Source organism: Coturnix japonica, chromosome 10 (genome assembly GCF_054131305.1).
Source record: "Coturnix japonica strain WE chromosome 10, WE-NBRP24, whole genome shotgun sequence".
Taxonomy (NCBI): domain Eukaryota; kingdom Metazoa; phylum Chordata; class Aves; order Galliformes; family Phasianidae; genus Coturnix; species Coturnix japonica.
Window position 1 is genome coordinate 9,398,882 of NC_140672.1, and position 25,807 is coordinate 9,424,688.

Here is a 25,807-nt window from a genome sequence, read left to right on the forward strand (position 1 = left end):
CCTTCATTTTAGCTTCAGAAGAACATGTGCAGAATACAGAATTGATTAGAAGAAATAAGAACTGTCTGCATAGAACTTACTCTTTCCTTACACAGGAGAATCAAGCACACGTTTGTATGTGAGTACCTCCAGAGGTGAAACTTGATCCCCCAGATGTAATGAGCAGAGACATTACAATCAGTTCTAACTGTATCTTAATGCTGTGCTGAATAAGCCTGAGTCAGGATGTAAACCACTTTCTCTTTTTTTCTTCAGATGAAGCCATTAATTCTGTCAGCAAGTCCAAAACGACTCCAGAAATATCAGTCAGTCCTTCTGAAGACCTGGAGCTGGTGTGTGAGGTGTCAGCTGCAAGCGGAGCTGTCGTATAGAAGAAAGATCAAATAGAGGTGAAGCAGGACCAGAGGACAACCATCATCTCCCAGGGGACGCACCGCAAGCTCATGGTCAAAAATGTGACCCTGAAAGACCAAGGGAGCTACAGCTGTGAAACAAAAGATGACAAAGCAACATTCCAAGTGAAAGTCAGAGGTGAGAAAATGCTTGGAATCCCAGAGATAAAGGAACACTTCATTTTGTGTGTCTTGCATTTGGAGGATCAACTTACAGCCTCTCTGGTGCAAAACATTTTGGCTATAGGACTTTCTTTGTCATCTAGTGTCATAGCAACACTTTTCTACATGTGCTTTTCCATCCAGGAATGAATTACTGCAACAAACAATAGGCAAGGAGGGTAACTTGTGCAGCTCTTGTAGTCAGCTGGTGTCTGCAGGGTTACAGTGCAAGAGCACACCAGGCATGCAAGGAGTGAGAAAAGGGGAGGTGTTTGATGAGATCTGGTTACAAAATTTGAATGACACAATGAGGTGGAAAATGCCACTAATCAGACTCATAAATGGCCTGGGTTGCAAAGGCCCACAGTGCTCATCCAGTTCCAACCCCCTTCTTCCTATGTGCAGGGTTGCCAACCAGCAGCCCAGGCTGCCCAGAACCACATCCAGCCTGGCCTTGAATGCCTGCAGGGATGGAGCATCCACAGTCTCCTTGGGCAACCTGTTCTAGAGGGCCATTCCCTTCTGATTTACTGGAAATGTAGAGAGACATCAGAAGAAACAAAGAGAAGGGAGGAGGTTCAGCAGTGCATGCAGGTGTTCTAAATCTCATGTCCAAATCTGCTATCAGACTGCGAAATGTTTAGATTTATGATATGATATGAAATGATATGCCTATTCATTTCCCAAGGCAAAATAGAGGGGAAAGTATTTTCCTGTCTTAATGAGGCATCATGATGGTCCCTGTGAAGGGCAAGTATAATGAAAATGGGGAACTGGAGTAAGCTCTGCAGCAGACTACAGCAAAATGGTGTGACTGTTGTGATGTCCCTGCAGAGAAAGAAGACGTGTTTACAAAAAAGGACAAGGTACAAAAGGAGGTGAAGGCTGCACTGACTCAAAATGCCACGCTGAGCTGCGAGGTGGCCCAGGAGAAGATGGAGGTGAAGTGGTACAAGGAGGGGAAACTGATCACCTCGAGCAAGAAGTTCAAGGTGGAGTCAGAGGGCAAACAGTGTCGGCTGGTGGTGATCCAGGTAGAGAAGAAAGATGCAGGGGAGTACAGCTGCGAGGCTGCTGGCCAGAAACTCACCTTCAAGATTCATGTCACAGGTGAGAGAGAACACATTTTGGCCTTTCATTCTAGAATGTTTTAGAAAACGGTCATTAGTTTGTAAGTTTTCCCTGCTATGCTTAAAATTTTTGGAGCTGAACTTTGGGGTGGTTAATTTCTGATGAGGAAATTGAACAAATTATTCTAAATACAGTTGTGAGGCAGCTCCATCTTTTAAAATCTTCAGGAATTTCCTTTTGCTGTGGGAATGAGGCCATAGACAAGAAAGTTCTGATTGCACTTCTCCATTCCCACGTGCCTGTACCACTAGAACAACTCTGCAATGCAGCTGCGTCTCAGGAAGTTTCAGAACAGGGGCTTTGTGTCAAGCACTAGGGGGTGTGCTCTATGTAACATGTTTTTGTCTTGGAAGGGCTCATTTAGCATGGGAGAGAATACTACAGGAATGTTTTGTATAAGTTGATGTTTTGAAGACATAAGTAAATGGCAGCTAGGGGACGAAAGAGTCATGAGAGTCATACAAGAAGCATCACAGAATGCCTTTTGTTGGAAGGGACCTGGAGGATCATCCAGTTCCAATCTCTGTCCTGGAAAGGAACAGCGTTTTATGTAGCCATTCCATTTGTTCTGGTTTACGTTCTTTTTTATTTTCTTTTTTTCAGGCATCATTTCTATACAGTAGACAAAGCCAGCCTATTACATTTGATTTACAGTTTTTAGCTTTTGCTGGTAAGCATTTCAGCTCTCAGGCAGTTTTACCAACAGCTTTGAAGAGCTGAAATGAACCAGCCTGGACATGATGGTCTGTTTTTGTTGGTGTAATGAATTTATGAAGTTAAACTGATTGACCCCATAAGGTTTTACAGTGTATGACTCACGTCTGGCAGAGTTATCACAGCAATGAGTTTATATACTTAGCATTTCAGGAGGCAAATGGTTGGGGATACTCTTTCATTTGCTTGCGTCTCAGAGTGAATCACTAGTATGTGAACCATCCTTCATCTCCTTTGTATTGCTTTTGTGTGTGTCTGTGTGTGGTTTCCCCTGTGAATTTCATTCTTTCCAGTTATATGGAAGTTCTCTTTTGAGCAGTGAAATTAGATGTTCCATCATCAGTCATAATGGTAAAGCTGAGTTGCCACGTTATCTGTGTCCTTTCTGTCTGGCGTCTCAATAACTGCTGCCCCACCACAATATCTGCCTAATACTTCAGCTCCATGGATGCCTCCTTGTGCAAACTGAGAGCCTGTATTTGGTGTGCATAGATCTGGGCTTACATCTGTGCTGGTAAATGCACTAGTGCATGGGCTAAGCAGTCCTGCCTCCTGTGCTGTGGGCATTGAGATGGGGCTCCTACAAGCTGCCCATTGCAAGATATTTAGAAACTAATTGCTGCGGAGGTTTCCATCCTCTTTTCAGACTAACTAAAATTTGGTTAGTGGGATCAAAACAGAAGGGGCAGGGAGGGAGAGCTGACCAAGGACTACTGATGGAACAACTATGAATCCTTGGTTCCTCAGGATTCCCTGCATCAGCAGTTGGCAACAGGAGTAAGGGGGCTCAGGAGGACACTGTGGAGTAGTGTGAAAAATGAGCGAAGAGAGTTACTAATTGATGCCTCTTGGAAAGTAGTCCAAGAGTGGTCCTCTTCATAAACTCTCCTCTTGTGTGTGGTTTTATCTTTATGAGGTGTTCATAACAAGTGATGTGTAGATCTCCCTTATCTCATAATGTCTTTGCCTGCCTGCAGTGAATATGCAGGATACTGGATCATATACCAGCTTCTTTGAATTACTGCTCATGTCAGGAGATAAAATCTGCCTATTCTTTGAACTAACACTGGCGAGGGTTAGTTATTCTGGCTACCGAGAGAATGATACAGCAGATTAAACTCTTTCATTTCCTTCTTTGTCAAATGCCTTTTCATCTAACTGTGTGTCCCATAGAAATTCAGAGCAGTGTTGGCTGAGGGAAGTGGAAATATTTATCTCCTGTGTGTATCTGCCACCCTATTTAGACATGCTGGCAGAGCGCAGAGATTGGAGGAGTTGGATTAGGCAGTAGTTTCCCTATTGCTCACAGAACCACTTTTTCTGTGGTCTCCCAGCTACCCTGTGCCCAGTGGCCTATGCAAGATGGAGCGGAAAAGGCTCATTTTATGAACAAACAGGAACCTTTCTGGTCAGATTAATACCTGTGCTCTTTTAGAGAGATTTAGATACTAGAGATTTTAGGTACTGGAATAGGCTCCCCAGAAAGGTGGTTGAATCACCATCCCTGGTTGTGTTTAAGAGCCTTTTGGATGTGGTACTCAGGGATATGATTTAGTGTAGGGTTTTTAGAGTTAGGGTACTGGTTAGGCTGCGGTTGGACTTGATGATCTTCAATGTCTTTTCCAACCTGGGTAAATCTATGATTCTATGCAGGAACTCTTCTCCTGAGGTTAATCCAAGTTGTATCCAGGCCCTTCAGAAGGAAAGGGATATAGCAGCACAGAAATATGGCCTGATTCTGACATAACTAAATGCAGACCTGGAGAGTTAAAAGGGATTGTGTGATGTTCAAAGGATTTTGAAGCAAAGATGTCCCCTAGGTAAGATTTGTGGCTGACATTCCCCATACATTGTTTGTAGGCACACAAGCTAAGGAGAGACTAGTGATGAGCATGCAGAGAAGCCAATGGTTCAGACAGGTTTGTAGTGACACAACACTGTAGAGTTCTGTCTAGTTCTCCTTGGCATAGTTTGGAAAATAAAGATGAGGTAATTGGTGGTAACCAATATGGCTTCATCAAGGTCAAGCCATGTCTGACAAACTTGGTGGCCTTTCATGATGGAGTAACAGCATCAGTGGATAATGGGAGAGCAACTGACAATCATCTACTTGGACTTGTGCAGAGCATTTGATCCCGTCCTGCATGACATCCTGGTCACCAAACTGGAGAAAAATGATTTTGATGGATGGACCAGTTGCAGGATAGGGAACTGTCTGGATGGTCACACTCAGAGAGCTGCAGTCAATAGCTCAGTGTCCAGGTGGAGGGTGGTGTTGGGACCAGTGTTATTTAACATTTTTGTAGGCAACATGGAGAGTGGAATCAAATGCAGCCTCAGCAAGTTTGCAGATGACACCAAGCTGAGCGGTGCTGTTGATGTGCTAGAGGGAAGGGATGCTACTCAGAGGGACCTGGACAGGCTGGAGAGGTGGGCCCTTGGCAGCCTCATGAACTTGAGTGTGGCCAAGTACAAGGCCCTGCACCTGGGTCAGGGCAATCCCAAGCACAGGCACAGGCTTAGAGGAGAATGATTTGAGAGAAGCCTTGACCCTGAGGAGAAGAGTTGGTGTGGAGGGGGGTGTCCCTGCCTATAGCAGGGGGACTGGAACTAAATGACCTTAAAGATTCAGTCAGTTCTATTGTTTTTCTACCCTTAATTTTGCTTGAAAGGTTTTAGAATAAATGAGATTCTGGTTTCCATGAAAACTGTTTGCAGGGAGCTCCATTGTAGCTAGTAGGTCTGTCTTTAAGTTCAAGGGCAATAATGCATTGACTGTGTTGAAGAGAGAAATGACTCAGGAATGGATGATGGTTTAGAATAAAACATAATCCTACTTATTTTCTATGCAAATATGTGTAAGGAAAAGATGCTGCACTCAGTTCTGGAAATACCCTGACAAACATATCTCTACTGTTTCACAGCTGGAGATATCAAGATTGTTAAAGCACTGGAAGATGTGGAAGTGAATGAATATGGGAGTGCATCTTTTGTCTGTGAGATTTCACACGATGAGGTTCAGACCCAGTGGTACAAAGAGGACAACAAGCTGAAGGCTGATGACAACATCAGAATGCAACAAGATGGTAGGGTGTAAGCGGGGGGTCTTTCTCCTGAGTGGGGGGTGGGTTGGAGATCAAGCATATAAGACATCTGAAATGAAGTGAAGAGGGTTCAGAAGCGAGTTCCCCTTTTGTTTTGGGACTGAGGTTTAGGTGGAACAAGTGACATGGTGGGATGCTTAGTGTGGGACGTGTGATGCTATCCCACCATCCCACACTGCTGGGAGCAGGTAGGAAATGAGTGCAGTTATTTCCAAAGTGGGGGTGAACAGGGCAGTCAGTTCACCTCTCCAAAGAGGTTTTGTCTGACAGTGAGTATGATCCTTCTGTATCAGATACTTTGAATTTGACGGTGGCTGCATTTGATCAGTCCTTGTAGAAGCCATGTTTAGATTCTGCTTTGGTCTGCTCCATTTCCAGTTCAAAGTCGTTGGACACTAAATGAGACAGCTGCATCTCAGTAAAAGATGTGTTTGAATAGCTGTGATGTGCTTACTATTCAGATTTACAGAGCTGAGGTTTTGTCCTTGGCTATAGCAAAGAAGTCAAATCAGGTGAAATTAATTGTATTTCTGAACTAGACAAGTTTAAGTTTGGTAGCACCTAAATTTGGTGCGGTTTGTCATTGATTTCATCTGAAAGAAACTTGCAGGCTTTTTATCTGCTGTTGTCCCCAGCGTAAGATTATCCATTCACATCCTAAAGTACTTGTTATATTTTCAACTCACTCTTATTTGAATAAAAGCCTCAACAATTGGGAGCAATTTAATAAGCACAGAACAAGAGCTGGACCTTGCATTTGGTAGATACTGTACAGTATTACTTCATAGAAATGTAGTCAATGGCATTCCCTATAGACAATCGTTTGTTTTATCTTTAGAGTCGTTCAAAGAACCATTGTGAACTTGACATTAATTGGAATGGAATACACGCAAGAGACTTTCCTCTTCTTCCAATTGTCCTCATCCTTTCTTCTCTTCCACCCCTGCTTTGCAGATTACCATATAGAAATCACCAGGAAGTTGGAGGACAAGACAGCTTTGGAACGTCATTCTGTCATCCTGTCCTGTGACTTCAGGCCTTCTCCAAAGGTTGTGAAATGGTTCAAGGGCCGCACACCCATCGAGCCCTCTGAGAAGTACAAGATCAAGAGGGATAAGCATTCAGTAGAGCTCAGAATTCTGAAGCTGAAGCCCGATGATGCTGGTGTGTACAAGTGCAAGGCAGGAATTGCAGAGACTGAGGCCACGCTGACAGCTGAAGGTATGAGCAGGGAGGGTGGCCTCTTCCATGTCCTATTTCACCTCAGATTTCTCTTCTTGAGGTTGACTTCTGCCGTTCTCTCCTGCTAACTTTATACATGTATTATCTTCACATAGATGATTACACAAAGATCATCTAGTCCAACCATTCTACCACATCCCAGTATGATTTATAGTAACAGTGGTAACAGTTCACCTTGTTTCCCCACAGCCCGCAATGTAGAAGTAACGAAGCACCTGCAGGATGTAGAAATTGAAGAAGAGAGCTCTGCTGTCTTCTCCTGCGAGCTGTCCCATAATGACGAGGACGTGGAATGGTTCCTGAATGGCAACCTCCTTTACACCAACAATTACAATGACATCAAGAACGTTGGCAATTGCTGCACACTGACAATGAAGCAGGTTAAGCCTGAGGATGCTGGCACAGTGACAGTGAAGTCAGACAAGGTGTCAGAAAGCGCACCTGAAGGTGATAGGTGGGTCTGATCACACCCCTCCTGGATGTAAGAGATGCTAAGGAGCTCCAGTTCATTCTATTGTGCAGCAGTCCTGCTTCTAAAGCTGACCTCTCTGGGGTGACAAGTCATCAGAGGCTTTCTTCCAGTGGAAGGTTCCATTGCAGCAGATATCAAGGAAGGAGGATGGTTTTGGTGTCCTGCCAAAGCATTCCATTGCTTTTTATCATCATTTTACTTAACACAAGGAGAGTTACAGGAGCAATTTCTTTTACTGCTTCAGTAACATGCAGTGTCAATGCTGTTGTCTCCAAGGATTTATGACTGAAGGAGAGATCATTCAGTGTGTGTTTTGCCTCTGGGATGACTAATGACCAGGCTGTGAGCAACCTGATCTAGCTGTGAATGTCCCTTTTTATTGCAGGGGAGCTGGGCTAGATGGCCTTTAAGGGTCTCTTCCAATTCTAAGGAACTTGTGCCTGAAGTGCAGAAGTGGATGAATTATACCACTTCTTCATATCCTCCCCATGATTACAGAGGAAATACAACAAAACAACATGCATGGTCTTACTGTTGTCATTTGCTTGAATACGAAGACGTCTCTTTTTTATGGTTGAGATTTTTGTTGATATGGGTCAGGAGGAACTCACACTTTTTAGCTTTCTCAATAGGCAAAAAGTTCCAGTTGCTGCAAGCCACCGGGGTAACCAATAGAGGGGCCCTGATCCCCCTTGTGCCATCGGGATGCTCTGGCACGGGATGTGCCTCAAATTCAAAGCTCCTTCCCACCTCCCAAGGAAAAGCAAAGCAACTCAAGCATCTCCAGCAAAGCTGCCCAGCAGACAGCAGGGAATGCAAACAGCTTCTGGCTGCTCCCCTGCACTCCTGTCCTAAGTAAGTGACCCCTCGAGGACTGGATGGGAAATCAGTGCATGACACACGTGAGTGTGCACAGCATTGTGCAAAGCAGTGGGGATCCGTGTGTGTGTGTGTGTGTATTTGTGCATGGATGGTGTTGTACACACATTTGTGTCCATGAGTGTACAAACCAGTGGTGTTGCTCAGGTGTGTGTAGGTCTGTGGGTATGTGTGCAAGGACGAGCATGCACATATATGTACGTGCACAGGGGTGTGCAGAGTGTTGGAGCTGCACAAGGACATTGTGGTACCGGTGTGTGCGTGCACTTTGGGAGTGAAAGGAAGGGGTTACACATGTGTGAGTGTGTGTGCGCACAGGGCTGCACTAAGGGATGTGGTTGTGTGAGTGTGTGTGAGCACATAGATAGTGCGTGGATGCGGTGGCACAAATGTGTGCTTGCACAGGGCTGTGCTGAGGAGTTGGGCTGCACACAGGTGCACACAAAGGGATGTTTGAACCCTTTGCCCCTAAGAACAGTTTTCCAGTGTCTCTCGTCCAAGAATTCTTTGAACAGCCTGCAGCTGACTCTCCTGAAGCTCAGGGTCCTGACTTTGCTTTTTGCCAGGCCCGCATTCCTTGAGATGAGGAACTCTAGGAGGGCATGGTCACTACAGCCCTGACCACCTCCAGTCTTAACCCCTGCTGTGCAGCATGTCCAGTAATGCTTCCCTTCACAGAATCACAGAATTACCCGGGTTGGAAGGGACCTCAAGGATCATGTAGTTCCAACTCAGAGAAGTGGCGTGTGTGGCTGCTCTCGTGCGTGTGCCATTGACTCTTTCCTTACCGGAACCGAAGGGAGTTTTGGGGCTCAGCACTGAATGACTGGGCCGGGTTTTCCGGAGCCCCCGGGGCTTTGGGGACATCACTGTGTCGCCGTGTCCCCATGTCCTGGTGCTGATGGGTCTCTGCTCCTTCCCTTCCCCTTGTTGTACTTAGGATTGATCCCCAGCTTGGTGCCTTGTCCCTGGAGCTCTGTCCCATTCATGGCAACTTAATGGGACCAACAGCGCCACTAGTTCCCTCTCATTGATCTATAGAACATCCCGGGTACCCAGCACGGCTCTGCTGATGGGGACCCTGCCCCAGGTTGGTTGGGAGCCCCCACATCTGGAACCAGCTGTAAATAGGGGACAGCAGCAGGACGGTAGGGGGCCTGCTGCAGCACCTATGGGTGCCCAACCCCTCGACATCCCATCAGAGAACCCCCTTATCTGCCCCCCCCAAAAATCCCCCAGTGACTCATTTGGGGCCCAAAAGGCAAATAAAGCAGAAGCTTGGAAGGGGGGGGGGGGTTAATGGGGGACCCTTTGGTCCTCTCCCCATTTAGGGGCAAGAAAAGGGGGGGGGCAGAAGGATGGGAGGAAATGGGGGGCTGAGATCCCCCAAAAGCCAGAGGGGGAGAAAGGAGAAGGAGAAGTGGAGGGAGGGGACATGGATGAGGAGACTTGGAGGGTGACATTAACCCTTTGGTTCCAGGAAGGGAATGCTCAGCTTTGACTCAGAGTGAAAACCATCCCCGTCCCGCTGTGATGCTCAGCCAAAACTCCTGCCCTGAAGCTCTCAGCCCGCAACATGCCTCAGTTTCCCCTCGAGTGATGCCACCACCCCCCACCCCTTCAAAGCACCCACGGTGAGTTTGTGGGTACAAATGAGGGGACCCCATCGGGGTGGGGATGTGTCACACCCAGGGGGGAGCTGAGCAGCACTGAGGGGCATCAGCCCCAAGGGGGAAGCCTCCCCCCATGGAAAGAATGGGCTGTTCGCTGCCTTGGGGCAGATGTTGGGGGGCATTAATGAGGTTAAAACCTGGTACTGCCTGAACCCCCCCAGAACAAGTGCTGCCCAAAGCTCCCCAGTGCCCCCTGCTGCTCCCATTGCCTCCCAGTATCAGCATCAACCTCCATGTGCAAAATCAGTGCCCCCCAGCGCTGTCTGTGTCCATCTTTAACCTCCCAGTGCCCCAGGTCAGCACTCAGTGTGTGACCATCTCCTTCCCCAGGCACAAAACAAGGCGATGGGGGCGTTGGAAACTGCAGAATTGATGCAGGACATCAGTGAGGAGCTGCAGCTCTTGGCTCAATGCAACCACTACCAGCATCACCTGGTGGGTGTTGGGGTCTGGGGGGGCTTTGGTGCTGCAGGAAGGAGTGCAGGTGTAACAAAGTGAATACGAAGCATTTAATTTAATTTAATTAATTTAATTAAATGTAATTGAACAGAAAGTAACATAATTTAACATAACAGAATTAAACGTAAAATAACATAGTTTAAAACAAAATTTAACGTAATATAAACCAAAATAAAATATCATAAAATAACATAATAGAGTCCGAGGTGTTGTTGGTGGACAGCCCAGGTTTGGAGGTGTAGGGCTGGGGCTGATGTTGGAGCCCCTGGAGCGCTGCTGCTGCAGGAGCCGGCGAGGAGCCCAGGGCTACAGGGATCTTAACTGCTGTCTCTGGCCGTGTCTCCTGCGGTAGCACATGGGCTGTTTCCAGCTTCTCCAGACGCGGCGCTTTGGGTCTGGAGCATCCTGGCCCTGAGGCAGCTTCCTCTTTGTGGCCTGGATGCTGCCATTGCACAGGGCTGTCGGCTCGTGCAGCTCAGTTGGGCTGGGGACAGCTGCCGTACTCTGGCTGTCCAGCTCAGACAGCAGCTTGTCAAGAAACCCAATCACATCCGCGCCAGCAGCATCTTTGGTCCCTTCCGTTTGGATGTTAACGGGGTCCTGGTTCTGCTGGGGGACCTCCTGAAGACTCGCCACTTCTGAAAAGCCAAGAACATCCCCAGATGATGATCACAGCCTTCCCACAGCCACTCGGTGCAGACACCCCCCCCCAGCAGCTCTGAAGCCTCCAAACTCACCACTGTTGAGCCAGGCGAGCAGATCATCCATGTCGGAGATGTCATCCGGGATCTCAGTGTTGGATGCTGCTGCTGGAAAAGCAAGAACATCCCCAGTGGGTCAATGCCAGCCTTCCCACAGCCACTCAGTGCCAACACCCCCCTTCAAGCTCTACAGCCCCCAGACTCACAGCTGTCCATGGATGTCAGGAGATCCTTGATGTCCTCCGGGATGTCGGAGCTTGGTGTCGCTGCTGGAAAAGCAAGAACATCCCCATTGTGGCAATGCCAGCTTTCCCACAGCCACCCGGTGCGGACAGCCTGCAACCCACCCTGCAGCCCCCAAACTCACCCCCAGATCCCGGTGCTGCGGTGCTGCAGGTGAGTGGAGCCGTGGTGGGTTTGGGGCTCACGGTGGTGGGTGCTGAGTTCCCCTGGTCCTCTTTGTGCACCACAGCATCTCCGAGGGGCTGACCTTCCTGTGCCCGGCGGGTGCGCAGGGAGCAGCGCACGGTGATCACCTGATGCTGCCGTGGTGGTTCTCTGCGGACCTTCTTCAGAGGGCAGCTGGGGGTCTGCACTGGGCAGCTGCCTGCAGACCGCGGGCGCTTCCCATGCAGCCTGGCCCCAGGCCGCAGCCCCATCGGCTGCTGGGGCTGCAGTGTCCCTGCCCGCTGGGGATGTTGCCAGTGTTGGGCAGGGGCATTTAGGGGAGGCATGCCCGGCTTCATCCCCCCAGGGAGGAGCAGCAGGAGGGGTAACTCCTGCCCATCAGCTGGGAGCTGACCCACAACCATGGGGACGGCCCCACGTGGCAGCTGGACGTTTGGGGGCTGCCCCCCACATGGCAGCTGGGCCACATTTGGGGGCTGCCCCCCACGTGGCAGCTGGGCCACATTTAAGAGCAGCAACCCAGGTGGAAGCTGGACCACATTAGTGGCCATCCCCGCAGGTGGCAGCTGGATGACAGTCTGGGGCTGCCCCCCAGGTAGGAGCTGGACCACACTTTGGGGCTGCCCCCCAGGTACCAGCTGGACCACATTTGGGGGCATCCCCCCAGGTACCAGCTGGACCACATTTGGGGGCAGCGCCCCAGGAGGAAGCTGCACTCCCTGTCTCTGGAATCCTCTTACCCATGGCTGGGCAGAGGCCTGAGGTCCCACAAAGGTGACAGTGGGGACAGAGACAAGGTGCAGTGGCACCTCCACTGCTCTGCTGTTGTTGGAATTCATCACAGCAGTGTCCGGTGCAGTCAAAAAGGATCCAATTAAACCAGCGTCAAGTGTCGGAATCTCCGTCACCATCAACTGAGGAATTCTCTCTGTGGGGAAATGCCCAAATAGAGACTGGGGTGAGATCTGGGGCACTGGGATCACTAGGAGGGTCGCAGTGGAGGAGCAGGAGGAGCTGCTGCCTTACCTGCCGTGGCAGATCGAAAGTGGCAGCGGGGGTTCCGTCACCGCTGAGGCCAGCCCCTCTCCTCTGAGCTCACAATGTCCCTCTGTGACGTTACCCCTGGTGTCACATGCACTGCTCGGTTCCTGCCCCATCACCGGCATTTGCTTGGGGCAGATGTTGGGGGGCATTAATGAGGTTAAAACCTGGTACTGCCTGAACCCCCCCCACACCAACAAGTGCTGCCCAAAGCTCCCCAGTGCCCCCTGCTGCTCCCATTGCCTCCCAGTATCAGCATCAACCTCCATGTGCAAAATCAGTGCCCCCCAGCGCTGTCTGTGTCCATCTTTAACCTCCCAGTGCCCCAGGTCAGCACTCAGTGTGTGACCATCTCCTTCCCCAGGCACAAAACAAGGCGATGGGGGCGTTGGAAACAGCAGAATTGATGCAGGACATCAGTGAGGAGCTGCAGCTCTTGGCTCAATGCAACCACTACCAGCATCACCTGGTGGGTGTTGGGGTCTGGGGGGGCTTTGGTGCTGCAGGAAGGAGTGCAGGTGTAACAAAGTGAATACGAAGCATTTAATTTAATTTAATTAATTTAATTAAATGTAATTTAACAGAAAGTAACATAGTTTAACATAACAGAATTAAACGTAAAATAACATAGTTTAAAACAAAATTTAACGTAATATAAACCAAAATAAAATATCATAAAATAACATAATAGAGTCCGAGGTGTTGTTGGTGGACAGCCCAGGTTTGGAGGTGTAGGGCTGGGGCTGATGTTGGAGCCCCTGGAGCGCTGCTGCTGCAGGAGCCGGCGAGGAGCCCAGGGCTACAGGGATCTTAACTGCTGTCTCTGGCCGTGTCTCCTGCGGTAGCACATGGGCTGTTTCCAGCTTCTCCAAACGCGGCGCTTTGGGTCTGGAGCATCCTGGCCCTGAGGCAGCTTCCTCTTTGTGGCCTGGATGCTGCCATTGCACAGGGCGGTCGGCGCAGGCAGCTCAGTTGGGCTGGGGACAGCTGCCGTACTCTGGCTGTCCAGCTCAGACAGCAGCTTGTCAAGAAATGCAATCACATCCGCGCCAGCAGCATCTTTGGTCCCTTCCGTCTGGATGTTAACGGGGTCCTGGTTCTGCTGGGGGACCTCCTGAAGACTCGCCACTTCTGAAAAGCCAAGAACATCCCCAGATGATGATCACAGCCTTCCCACAGCCACTCGGTGCAGACACCCCCCCCCAGCAGCTCTGAAGCCTCCAAACTCACCACTGTTGAGCCACGCGAGCAGATCATCCATGTCGGAGATGTCATCCGGGATCTCAGAGTTGGATGCTGCTGCTGGAAGAGCAAGAACATCCCCAGTGGGTCAACACCAGCCTTCCCACAGCCACTCAGTGCCAACACCCCCCTTTGAGCTCTACAGCCCCCAGACTCACAGCTGTCCATGGATGTCAGGAGATCCTTGATGTCCTCCGGGATGTCAGAGCTTGGAGTCGCTGCTGGAAAAGCAAGAACATCCCCATTGTGGCAATGCCAGCTTTCCCACAGCCACCCGGTGCGGACAGCCTGCAACCCACCCTGCAGCCCCCAAACTCACCACCAGATCCCGGTGCTGCGGTGCTGCAGGTGAGTGGAGCCGTGGTGGGTTTGGGGCTCACGTTGGTGGGTGCTGAGTTCCCCTGGTCCTTTGTTTGCACCACAGCATCTCCGAGGGGCTGACCTTCCTGTGCCCGGCGGGTGCGCAGGGAGCAGCGCACGGTGATCACCTGATGCTGCCGTGGTGGTTCTCTGCGGACCTTCTTCAGAGGGCGGCTGGGGGTCTGCATTGGGCAGCTGCCTGCAGACCGCGGGCGCTTCCCATGCAGCCTGGCCCCAGGCCGCAGCCCCATCGGCTGCTGGGGCTGCAGTGTCCCTGCCCGCTGGGGATGTTGCCAGTGTTGGGCAGGGGCATTTAGGGGAGGCATGCCCGGCTTCATCCCCCCAGGGAGGAGCAGCAGGAGGGGTAACTCCTGCCCATCAGCTGGGAGCTGACCCACAACCATGGGGACGACCCCAGGTGGCAGCTGGACGTTTGGGGGCTGCCCCCCACGTGGCAGCTGGGCCACATTTGGGGGCTGCCCCCCACGTGGCAGCTGGGCCACATTTAAGAGCAGCCCCCCAGGTGGCAGCTGGACCACGTTAGTGGCCATCCCCGCTGGTGGCAGCTGGATGACAGTCTGGGGCTGCCCCCCAGGTAGGAGCTGGACCACACTTTGGGGCTGCCCCCCAGGTACCAGCTGGATCACATTTGGGGGCATCCCCCCAGGTAGCAGCTGGACCACATTTGGGGGCATCCCCCCAGGTGGCAGCTGGACCACATTTGGGGGCATTGCCCCAGCTGGAAGCTGCGCTCCCTGTCTCTGGACACCTCTTACCCATGGCTGGGCAGAGGCCTGAGGTCCCACAATGGTGACAGTGGGGACAGAGACAGGTTGCAGTGGCATGTTGGACTGCATCACAGCAATGTCCAGTGGAGTCAAAAAGGATCCAATTAAACCAGCGTCAAGTGTCGGAATCTCCGTCACCATCAACTGAGGAATTCTCTCTGTGGGGAAATGCCCAAGTAGAGACTGGGGTGAGATCTGGGGCACTGGGATCACTTGGAGGGTCGCAGTGGAGGAGCAGGAGGAGCTGCTGCCTTACCTGCCGTGGCAGATCGAAAGTGGCAGCGGGGGTTCCGTCACCGCTGAGGCCAGCCCCTCTCCTCTGAGCTCACAATGTCCCTCTGTGACGTTACCCCTGGTGTCACATGCACTGCTCGGTTCCTTCCCCATCACCGGCATTTGCTTGGGGCAGATGTTGGGGGGCATTAATGAGGTTAAAACCTGGTACTGCCTGAACCCCCCCAGAACAAGTGCTGCCCAAAGCTCCCCAGTGCCCCCTGCTGCTCCCATTGCCTCCCAGTATCAGCATCAACCTCCATGTGCAAAATCAGTGCCCCCCAGCGCTGTCTGTGTCCATCTTTAACCTCCCAGTGCCCCAGGTCAGCACTCAGTGTGTGACCATCTCCTTCCCCAGGCACAAAACAAGGCGATGGGGGCGTTGGAAACAGCAGAATTGATGCAGGACATCAGTGAGGAGCTGCAGCTCTTGGCTCAATGCAACCACAACCAGCATCACCTGGTGGGTGTTGGGGACTGGGGGGGCTTTGGTGCTGCAGGAAGGAGTGCAGGTGTAACAAAGTGAATACGAAGCATTTAATTTAATTTAATTAATTAAATGTAATTGAACAGAAAGTAACATAGTTTAACATAACAGAATTAAACGTAAAATAACATAGTTTAAAACAAAATTTAACGTAATATAAACCAAAATAAAATATCATAAAATAACATAATAGAGTCCGAGGTGTTGTTGGTGGACAGCCCAGGTTTGGAGGTGTAGGGCTGGGGCTGATGTTGGAGCCCCTGGAGCGCTGCTGCTGCAGGAGCTGGCGAGGAGCCCAGGGCTACAGGGATCTTAACTGCTGTCTCTGGCCGTGTCTCCTGCGGTAGCACATGGGCTGTTTCCAGCTTCTCCAAACGCGGCGCTTTGGGTCTGGAGCATCCTGGCCCTGAGGCAGCTTCCTCTTTGTGGCCTGGATGCTGCCATTGCACAGGGCGGTCGGCGCAGGCAGCTCAGTTGGGCTGGGGACAGCTGCCGTACTCTGGCTGTCCAGCTCAGACAGCAGCTTGTCAAGGAATGCCATCACATCCGCGCCAGCAGCATCTTTGGTCCCTTCCGTTTGGATGTTAACGGGGTCCTGGTTCTGCTGGGGGACCTCCTGAAGACTCGCCACTTCTGAAAAGCCAAGAACATCCCCAGATGATGATCACAGCCTTCCCACAGCCACTCGGTGCAGACACCCCCCCCCAGCAGCTCTGAAGCCTCCAGACTCACCTCTGTTGAGCCAGGCGAGCAGATCATCCATGTCGGAGATGTCATCCGGGATCTCAGTGTTGGATGCTGCTGCTGGAAAAGCAAGAACATCCCCAGTGGGTCAATGCCAGCCTTCCCACAGCCACTCAGTGCCAACACCCCCCTTTGAGCTCTACAGCCCCCAGACTCACAGCTGTCCATGGATGTCAGGAGATCCTTGATGTCCTCCGGGATGTCTGAGCTTGGTGTCGCTGCTGGAAAAGCAAGAACATCCCCATTGTGGCAATGCCAGCTTTCCCACAGCCACCCGGTGCGGACAGCCTGCAACCCACCCTGCAGCCCCCAAACTCACCACCAGATCCCGGTGCTGCGGTGCTGCAGGTGAGTGGAGCCGTGGTGGGTTTGGGGCTCACGTTGGTGGGTGCTGAGTTCCCCTGGTCCTCTTTGCGCACCACAGCATCTCCGAGGGGCTGACCTTCCTGTGCCCGGCGGGTGCGCAGGGAGCAGCGCACGGTGATCACCTGATGCTGCCGTGGTGGTTCTCTGCGGACCTTCTTCAGAGGGCGGCTGGGGGTCTGCATTGGGCAGCTGCCTGCAGACCGCGGGCGCTTCCCATGCAGCCTGGCCCCAGGCCGCAGCCCCATCGGCTGCTGGGGCTGCAGTGTCCCTGCCCGCTGGGGATGTTGCCGGTGTTGGGCAGGGGCATTTGGGGGAGGCATGCCCGGCTTCATCCCCCCAGGGAGGAGCAGCAGGAGGGGTAACTCCTGCCCATCAGCTGGGAGCTGACCCACAACCATGGGGACAACCCCAGGTGGCAGCTGGACGTTTGGGGGCTCCCCCCCACGTGGCAGCTGGGCCACATTTGGGGGCTGCCCCCCACGTGGCAGCTGGGCCACATTTAGGGGCTGCCCCCCACGTGGCAGCTGGACCACGTTAGTGGCCATCCCCGCTGGTGGCAGCTGGGTGACAGTCTGGGGCTGCCCCCCAGGTAGGAGCTGGACCACCTTTAGGGGCATCCCCCCATGTGGCAGCTGGACCACATTTGGGGGGATCCCCCCATGTGGCAGCTGGACCACATTTGGGGGCTGCCCCCCAGGTGGCAGCTGGACTACATTTGGGGGCAGCGCCCCAGGAGGAAGCTGCGCTCCCTGTCTCTGGAAACCTCTTACCCATGGCTGGGCAGAGGCCTGAGGTCCCACAAAGGTGACAGTGGGGACAGAGACAAGGTGCAGTGGCACCTCCACTGCTCTGCTGTTGTTGGAATTCATCACAGCAGTGTCCGGTGCAGTCAAAAAGGATCCAATTAAACCAGCGTCAAGTGTCGGAATCTCCGTCACCATCAACTGAGGAATTCTCTCTGTGGGGAAATGCCCAAATAGAGACTGGGGTGAGATCTGGGGCACTGGGATCACTAGGAGGGTCGCAGTGGAGGAGCAGGAGGAGCTGCTGCCTTACCTGCCGTGGCAGATCGAAAGTGGCAGCGGGGGTTCCGTCACCGCTGAGGCCAGCCCCTCTCCTCTGAGCTCACAATGTCCCTCTGTGACGTTACCCCTGGTGTCACATGCACTGCTCGGTTCCTGCCCCATCACCGGCATTTGCTTTGGCTGTGATCGTGGTGGTGACAGCTTGAGATTAGTGTGGAGAGCCATGGCCTCTGCCCATCTCATCATCATCCTCCTTTTGGCCACAATGTTTTGGAAAGTCATTGCTGCTCAATGGCAAGAACCAGGACCAGGTGGGTGAGCAAAGCTGAGCAGAATGGGGGGCAAGAAATCAGACTGTGTCCCCGTGGCCATTGCATGGGGGACGTGCTGGGCAGGGGAAGAACCAGGCAGGTTTTTCCTTGTGCGCTGTAGCATCTCCTTCCTTTGTGCCCATCAAAGACCTGCAGTATGAAGGGCCCGAGTGGGTAATGCTGCTCCATGTGGAACAAGACGGCATTGCACACGTTTAATGGAAATTTCTCTCGTCTGTTTCTTATTGTAGATAATTACCCGGGTTCATTTAACGCTGTTCCCTGGTCGGATGGTGCTTCTGTTCCTGAGGTGGAACCCAGAGGTGATTGCAAGCGCACAGCCTTGGGGGGCTCCCCCTCTTCTTTTCCTCTATTCCCTTTCCGTGTTTGACACGAGCTGCTCTGTTCTGTTTGGTTACAGGTGTGAGTGGAGGGGAATGGGATGCAGAATCTCAGCCACCTCTTGTAGCAAAACCGAGAGTGGATGGTATGGGTAAGTGAGAGCACAGAGCTGCATGTGCCCCGTCCCTGCACCATCCCCTGGCACCAGTTGTGCCGTTCCGCAGTGATATGGATTGCAGTGTATGATGGAAAGCTCTCATGGTTCTTGTAGAAGTGCCTCCAGAGAGGTCTGTGCCAAAGCCGAAGCTGGATGACGTGCTGGAGCCCCGCTGGTATCCCAGTGGTGAGTAGTCTGTCTGGATGGACTTCCCCAGAGAGCGCTCAGTTCAATGGCTGGTGTGTCTGAAACGTGCCCTGCTTCGTTCTGTGCAGGCCCTGTCAGACGGATGGGGAAACTGAGAAGGATTTCACCAAGGATGAGGACGATGACCAGACAAAATGAAGTGCCTGGTGGGTCTATTTCTGTCAGTTACCTGAACTGGGAAACTGATCTACATATACATACACAAAATACTGATGCCTTTGGAGACGTAATGCCTCCTGAGGATGTCCTCCTCCTGACAAGGGCAGATATTGACAGTCCCACTCTGCTGCCTTCTTTCTAAAGAGATCAATGGAGATTCTGTAGACAAGCCCGTGATTCAGCAGGGCAACAGCCGCACGCAGCCCATCTACAGCTTCCCTGATGACACGGAGGACATGAGAGCAGCTGGCGCTGCAGGTGAAGGCCGTGCAGAGCTCTATGGCTGACGGTCGGAGCTTCTGTTGTTGCAGAGCTCTGCTGAGATTGCCTGCTGGGCATGAGGTGCAGAACTGACCAGAGTTGTTCCTTCATTTACAGCTGATAAAGAAGCCAACAATGGGATCCTTTTGAGAGATGCCCCCATGTATTGCTTGAAGGGCGCTATAGCTGTATTTGTTCCCGTGATCCTGGCCATAATCGGCTGTTTCATTTATATCCGATGGCGGAGGCAGAGACACCAGTGAGTAGCTCCCCCTTCCCAGCACGCTCTTTATTCCACTTCTGCTCCAGGCGGAAGGAGAGCGGGGCATTTAGCCGTGCCCTCAGCATCTCCCATCTCTACAGGCAACTCACGGAAATGGCGAAAGCCCGCATTGCTGCCCGTGGTGGATCACCATATGCAGACAGACGTCCCGCCCGGATGCCGCCCCCCCCGCGTTCCCCCAGCCCCATCTACTCACCAGAAAGACCCCGCCGGCCGCCACCCCCACCACCACCCCCACCTCGATCCTACAGGGGATTTTAGCGGCCTTTCCTCCCTGCAGTCTGTAACATCACCCTCCTGGGACAACAGCTTCTGCCATCAGCTGTGACTGTCAGGGTTTCTATTGCAATTATCAAACATCAAATTATCAAATAAATCAATTAAAACATCATTACTGTGCTGTTTGTGTCACTTTTGGGTGAGTCCTCCAAGAGTCGCCTGTTGAGAGAGGAGGAGGCCTGGCTGTATCTGTGCAGGGTGTGAAATGCCCATAGGAAATGGCTTCTGCTCTGGAGGGAAAGGAGCTCTTCATGGGGGGAGATGATGGGACAAAGGGGACCGGTGCTCTTTAACATCTTTATTAATGACATCGATGAGGGAATGGAGTGCACCCTCAGCAAGTTTGCTGATGACACCAAGCTGAGTGGTGCTGTCGATACGGTGGAGGGAACGGATGCCATTCAGAGGGACCTTGACAGGCTGGAAAGCTGGGCTCGGGTGAACCTAATGAGGTTCAACACGGCAAAGTGCAAGGTTTTGCACTTGGGCCAGAAGAACCCCAGGCACCTGTACAGGCTGGGAGGAGTGGTCCTTGAGAGCAGCTCGGCTGAGAAGGACCTGGGGGTCCTGATGGATGAGAGACTCAGCCAGAGCCAGCAGTGCGCTCTGGCAGCTCGGAAAGCAAATGGGAACCTGGGCTCCATCAGGAGAGGGGTGGTCAGCAGGGATAGGGAGGTGATTGTCCCTCTCTACTCGGCTCTTGTGAGGCCCCATCTCTCATACTGTGTCCAGGTGTGGAGCCCTCAGTACAAAAAAGACATGGAGATTTTGGAAAGGGTCCAGAGGAGGGACAGGAAGATGATCAGGGGGCTGGAGCACCTCCCCTATGAGGACAGGCTGAGGGAGTTGGGTTTGTTCAGCCTGGAGAAGAGAAGGTTGCGGGGTGACCTCACTGCAGCCTTTCAATACCTGAAGGGAACTTACTCTTCCCTTAAACTCTTGGAAAGGGCTGACAATAGCCAGGACACGGGGAAATGGTTTTAAGTTAAAAGAGGGAAGATTTAGGTTGGATGTTAGGGGGAAGTTCTTCACTAGGAGAGTGGTTAGGCCCTGGAACAGGCTGCACAGGGAGGTTGTGGATGCCCCGTCCTTGGAGGTGTTCAAGGCCAGGTTGGACAGGGCCATGGGCAACATGATCTGTGGGGGATCTATGGGGTCTATGGGGCCTCTATGGGGATCTATGGGGTCTCGATGGGGATGAGTGCGGTCTATGGGGTCTCTATGGGGTCTATGGGGTCTCTATGGGGATCTATGGGGTCTCCTGGGCAACCTGATCTAGTAAAGGTGTATGTTTGGTGGCCCTGCCAGGCAGGGGGTTGGAACTACATGATCCTTGAGGTTCCTTCCAACCCGGGTCATTCTGTGATTCTGTGTGAAAGGGGGATGGGTTCAATGGAAAGGAGGGGAGGTTCTTCACAGAGGGGCAGCTGAGGCCCCAGCACTGCTGCACAGAGCGGCCCTGGCTGCCCCATCCCTGTGGGTGCCTCCAACTCAGCTCCCATTGCAGTCAATGCAGATGAAGGTGGCTGATGACGCTCTGTTTGATGCTGGCATTGCATGGCAGCCCCCAAACATCCTCCTGTTTGTTGCCTCCCTTCACACATCGGCCTGGAGCAGCAGCACAGGGGCTGCTGGGGTCCTCCGAGGGGGGTCGCTCCGCCAGGGGGCGCTGTGACCGCAGCCGGCCCAGCTCCGTCGTGATGCCGTCACGCAGACGGCGGCCTCGCGGAAGCGGAAGTAACGGAAGCGCAATTAACGGAAGCGGAAGTAACGGAAGCGGAAGTACCGGTTGCGTCCCCGCCGCCGTCACCATGCCGGGCCGTGGCCGTTCTCGCGTCCCGGAGCGGTGAGTGCCGCACGGTTTCTAATCTGAGAGAGGTTTGGTGGCTCCGGCTGTAACCTCCTTCCGCTTCCGTTTGCAGGTGGACCGATTACGTCCCGTTAGGCCGCAGGCTGCCGGGCACCCGCTTCATCGCCTTCAAAGTGCCCCTGAGGAAGGTGAGCGGGGAGCGAGGGCCACCCCGGGATCCCACCCGGCTGCTGCTCATTGCGGGCTGCCCGTGTCCGGTTGGTCCCAATGTAAAGCACCAACGGGCCGGTGCTGGGCTGGGGGTTGAGGCCCCTCCAGGGGAAACAGTGATGGGACGAGGAGAAACGGCTTTAAAATGAGACGGGGCAGGTTTAGGTTGAATCTGAGGGGGAAGTTTTTCCACCCAGAGGGTGGTGACACACTGAACAGGTTGCCCAAGGAGGCTGTGGGTGCCCCATCCCTGCAGGCATTAAATGGAACAAGGAGGCTGTGGATGCCCCATCCCTGCAGGCATTAAATGGAACAAGGAGGCTGTGGATGCCCCATCCCTGCAGGCATTAAATGGAACAAGGAGGCTGTGGATGCCCCATCCCTGCAGGCATTAAATGGAACAAGGAGGCTGTGGATGCCCCATCCCTGCAGGCATTAAATGGAACAAGGAGGCTGTGGATGCCCCATCCCTGCAGGCATTAAATGGAACAAGGAGGCTGTGGATGCCCCATCCCTGCAGGCATTAAATGGAACAAGGAGGCTGTGGGTGCCCCATCCCTGCAGGCATTAAATGGAACAAGGAGGCTGTGGATGCCCCATCCCTGCAGGATTCAAGGCCAGGCTGAATGTGGCTCTGGGCAGCCTGGGCTGCTGGTTGGGACCCTGCACACAGCAGGGGGTTGAACTGCGTGATGTTTGTGGTCCTTTGCAATCCAGGCCATTCTATGGTTGCTGGGAGCAGTGGCAGCTCACCAGTCACAGTGCAGCTGTGTTTAATGTTGTTTTCCCTCAGAGCTTTAATCAGAACCTTCACCCGGATGAGAGGTTTTCACCTTGCGACCTCATTGAGAAAATCAAAGAGCAGAAAGAAGAATTGGGCCTCATCATTGACCTGACGTACACAACGCGCTACTACGGACCTGAGGTCAGTGTCAGGCTCAGCACAGGGTCTCTTCAAGCCCTGATATTGCTGCTGAGTGGGAAGACTTTAGTGAGAAGGGAACTTTAAAGGGCATCAAACACTTAAATCTCCTGGCAGGGAAATGTGGGGAAGCATCTCAGAGCCATTTGGGTTGGGGTCTTTGTCTTTGATCATGCGTGATGTTGAGGACTCCAGCCTTTCTCTTTCTACAACCACTACATGTTTTTGGTTACCCTAAAGGTGGTTTTGTGGGCTGTTCTGAAGCAGTTGATTACAATGGATTTTGGCTCATGGTGTACAGGAAAAGTTATTCCAAGCTCAGCGCTTTGCCTTTCTTGGGGAGGAAGGAGAGAAAACACCACTGGGTTATTCTGAAACACTGGCAGTGTGTTCAAGTGGTGTCATTTTCTTACCTCAAACCATTGCTGCTCTTTTGGTTTCAGTTGGAATGCTGATTTCTTGCATCTTTTTGTCAGCAGTTCTCTGTTCTATCCTCTCCTCTTTTGTTTCTTGTAGGAGCTGCCAGCTACGCTCAGGTACTCAAAGATCCTGACCATGGGACACGAAATACCCAACAACCAGACTATTTTTCAGTTCAAACGTGTTGTGGAAAGCTTTTTGAGAGACAACAAAGACAACGGTAATGTGAATTTCCCTTCTGTTACCATGCGTTGCCTATAGGAAGGGGGGTGTTCTCAGTTAACCTTCATGCACAGCATGAATTTCCTTTCCTCCTCTTGGTGTGTGAATGTCCAAGCAATGAGATCAGGCTGTTGTGGTAGAGGAGTTTGTGCTGGCTGGTAGGTAGCATTGGGTCCTTGTGTTGGTTGGGTCCTTATTGTTGTCTCTAGTATCTATGTAAGTAATGATGGGTGATTAGCAGCGGTGTGAATGGGAACCTGTCAGTGCTTGGGCAATGTGGGATAGAGCACATTTCACAGAGCATTTAGAAACATCCTCCCTGCAGTGAGCTTTGGGATCATGAAATTATGGGATGAAATGAACCGGTGAGCCAAACCAGCTGTGATAACCAACCACAAACAGGACTTTGTTGCATGATCCTTGCAGTTTATTTACGCTTGTTAGGGTTGGAGGACCAATGTTAAGCTTGCTTTGCTCTGACTTGGTTTAGGAAAATCAACACTGCTCTGACTCGGTTGCTGTTTGTTGCAGATAAACTTATCGGAGTGCATTGCACACATGGCTTAAACAGAACTGGCTACCTGGTCTGTAGGTGAGTTGTTTGTTGGAGTGCATTAGCTGGGGGTGTTGCCTGCTTTCACCAGCAAAAGGGATCAAGTGTTGGATGTAATCCAAGGCCTGCAAGGATCCAAAGCTTGTAAGCTTAGCAAAGATGTTGCTTGCAGGGATGTGTTGAAATCAGACATAAGCAGCAGCCAAGTGCTGATATTCAAATCTGGCTTGTAAACAGAAGCTCGAACAAATTCCTATTCATGTTTGAATTGTTTGTAAGTGGCTTTGGGGTTACTCGTGTGATTAGAGCTGTCTTGTTGCTCTGCTCAGGTACCTGATTGATGTTGAAGGCATGGAGCCCAACGCTGCAATAGAGTGTACGTACATGTATGTTCCTCTTGTCAAGATACAAAATACTTACCGTGGGCTCCTGGTTGTAAATGGGCTTGTGCTTGTTCCATTGGAGCACTGTTAGAACTCAGACCTTTCTTTCTCCAGTGTTCAACAGAGCTCGAGGGCATCCCATTGAGAGAATGAACTACATTGAAGATCTACAGAGAAGATCTGGAAAGTGAGTGCACACACAGAACGAGAGCTGTAATAGATAGACTTTAAGCTTGGCTGACTGCTGCTGCTTGAGGTGGAAGTGGGATGAGGAAGAAGGTGGGCAGCTGTGACACGTGGGGTTACAGATCCACATGGCCTGACCAGCTGCCCTAATTGGGAGGTTTGAAAGGGGGTTGATTGAAGTGTGAGAGGGCTGTTGTGATCACTTGATGAATGGTTCGTGAGCCCAGCCATGACCCAGAGTTCTGTTTAAGGAGACGTGAAGTGAAGAACTTGGGGTCAGTCCCGATCAAACAAAGAGTGGATGCTGTGTGGAACAGTAGAAAGCAGAAGGCAGAGCATCACCCACAGCGTTCAGAAAACCTCCTGTTAACAACGTCCAGGTGGGTTTTTGCCTCTTTCCTCTGTGCTTGCTGTACAGCTGAGCAGATAGAACCAAAAATGCTCTTTTTTCTTTTCCTTTTTAAGCAACTTAAATTCATGTTTTTACAAGTTTAGATGCAACGTTGCTACGTACAGCAGAGCATCCATTGCTGTTTGTAGGGGTTGTGGAGGAAGGGGATCCTCCCTGTGTCTTCGTAGTGCTGAAGTATCCTTGTGTCTGCAGCAGCATGAAGCTGTTTGCCTCTGGATAACACACTTGTGTCTGCAGATGTGGAGTAGCATCCCTTACAGTGTAGGCTGTAGTTCCTGGTGGGGCTGCAGTGTGATACTTCAGGGACAAGAGGATTTAGTTTGTGTCAGTGGGAGCTGTTCTTCAACCCACAGGGTTGAAAGGATCCAAAAGTCCTCAGCAGAACCCAGGAGAGACTGGAGGGAGGTGGGGGGGGAGGGTTGAATTCTCCAGTCCTGACTTTCAGATCTTCTTTCAGGAACTCTGTCTGTGCCAAGAAGAAGAAAAAGGGGAATCACAGAGTGCCAGAACAACAGCAGGAGTTGGTGCACAAACCTGGCATGGCTGAGAAAAGGTGGCCTTGCAGTTTGGGTCAGAGGAACTGTTCGGTTTCAATGCCTTATAATAAGAAACAACGCAACGAAGCCTCCTTCCTACCTCCAAATCCCCTCCACCAGCAACCACAGGAGACGTGCATGGCCAGGAAGCGCCGGCGGCGGCGTAAGAAAAGGATGGAAGAACTGAAAGGCACAAGAGCATCCAGTCAGGGCTGCGTCTCCACAAGGGGCTCCAAACTGAGTCAGCTGTGACGTCCAGCAGCAGCTGAGCTGGATGCTGGGAACTGGATGGAGGCATCATTCACATCAGCACAGCTCTCTCCTTTCCCTTTAGGTTCCCCCCAACCCCCTTTTTTAATGCTTTTCTGGGTACTTTTAACAAGTGGCTCAGTTGGAATCGCTCTGTGCTGTTCCGCAGTCCTGGCTCCGTTTCTCAAGTGACGGAGGGAATAAATGGAACTGGATTCAATCTAAAGAAACGCCATTGGGAG

At 51.9% G+C, this 25,807-nt stretch overlaps 6 protein-coding genes across 7 annotated transcripts; 2 read left to right on the forward strand and 4 right to left on the reverse strand.

Moving 5' to 3' along the window:
- Positions 1-10,145: 10,145 nt before the first annotated feature.
- Positions 10,146-11,148, reverse strand: LOC146759263 (uncharacterized). Its single transcript, XM_085510632.1, has 3 exons — positions 11,136-11,148; positions 10,966-11,037; positions 10,146-10,866 (listed from the first exon to the last, which is right to left on the reverse strand). Exons 1-3 carry the CDS (start codon positions 11,143-11,145, stop codon positions 10,535-10,537), a joined length of 414 nt encoding a protein of 137 aa, XP_085366758.1. The 5' UTR covers positions 11,146-11,148; the 3' UTR covers positions 10,146-10,534.
- Positions 11,149-12,673: 1,525 nt separating this feature from the next.
- On the reverse strand, positions 12,674-13,836 carry LOC146759264 (uncharacterized). The gene is made up of 3 exons (XM_085510631.1): positions 13,779-13,836; positions 13,609-13,680; positions 12,674-13,509 (listed from the first exon to the last, which is right to left on the reverse strand). The coding sequence occupies exons 1-3, from the start codon at positions 13,786-13,788 to the stop codon at positions 13,178-13,180; spliced, it is 414 nt and encodes a 137-aa protein (XP_085366757.1). The 5' UTR covers positions 13,789-13,836; the 3' UTR covers positions 12,674-13,177.
- A 2-nt stretch (positions 13,837-13,838) lies between these two features.
- Positions 13,839-14,871, reverse strand: LOC146759265 (uncharacterized; the record flags this gene model as incomplete). Its single annotated transcript, XM_085510339.1, has 1 exon — positions 13,839-14,871. A coding segment is annotated over exon 1 (999 nt), but the record flags the coding sequence as incomplete, so codon positions are not given.
- A 958-nt stretch (positions 14,872-15,829) lies between these two features.
- On the reverse strand, positions 15,830-17,888 carry LOC146759266 (uncharacterized). The gene is made up of 5 exons (XM_085510340.1): positions 17,695-17,888; positions 16,592-17,490; positions 16,431-16,493; positions 16,261-16,332; positions 15,830-16,161 (listed from the first exon to the last, which is right to left on the reverse strand). The coding sequence occupies exons 1-5, from the start codon at positions 17,886-17,888 to the stop codon at positions 15,830-15,832; spliced, it is 1,560 nt and encodes a 519-aa protein (XP_085366466.1).
- On the forward strand, positions 16,330-19,774 carry LOC146759267 (uncharacterized). 2 transcript variants are annotated; one of them, XM_085510630.1, is made up of 8 exons: positions 16,330-16,620; positions 18,226-18,297; positions 18,396-18,467; positions 18,588-18,659; positions 18,749-18,826; positions 18,984-19,097; positions 19,218-19,359; positions 19,464-19,774. In XM_085510630.1, the coding sequence occupies exons 3-8, from the start codon at positions 18,464-18,466 to the stop codon at positions 19,642-19,644; spliced, it is 591 nt and encodes a 196-aa protein (XP_085366756.1). In that variant the 5' UTR covers positions 16,330-16,620; positions 18,226-18,297; positions 18,396-18,463; the 3' UTR covers positions 19,645-19,774. The 2 variants fall into 2 exon arrangements, with proteins under 2 accessions (XP_085366756.1, XP_085366755.1); XM_085510629.1 differs by lacking the exon at positions 16,330-16,620 and adding an exon at positions 17,294-17,974.
- A 1,605-nt stretch (positions 19,775-21,379) lies between these two features.
- On the forward strand, positions 21,380-25,795 carry LOC146759268 (RNA/RNP complex-1-interacting phosphatase-like). Its single transcript, XM_085510636.1, has 9 exons — positions 21,380-21,508; positions 21,585-21,660; positions 22,476-22,607; positions 23,121-23,244; positions 23,778-23,838; positions 24,129-24,175; positions 24,297-24,369; positions 24,620-24,748; positions 25,238-25,795. Exons 1-9 carry the CDS (start codon positions 21,474-21,476, stop codon positions 25,566-25,568), a joined length of 1,008 nt encoding a protein of 335 aa, XP_085366762.1. The 5' UTR covers positions 21,380-21,473; the 3' UTR covers positions 25,569-25,795.
- The last annotated feature ends 12 nt before the right edge of the window (positions 25,796-25,807 follow it).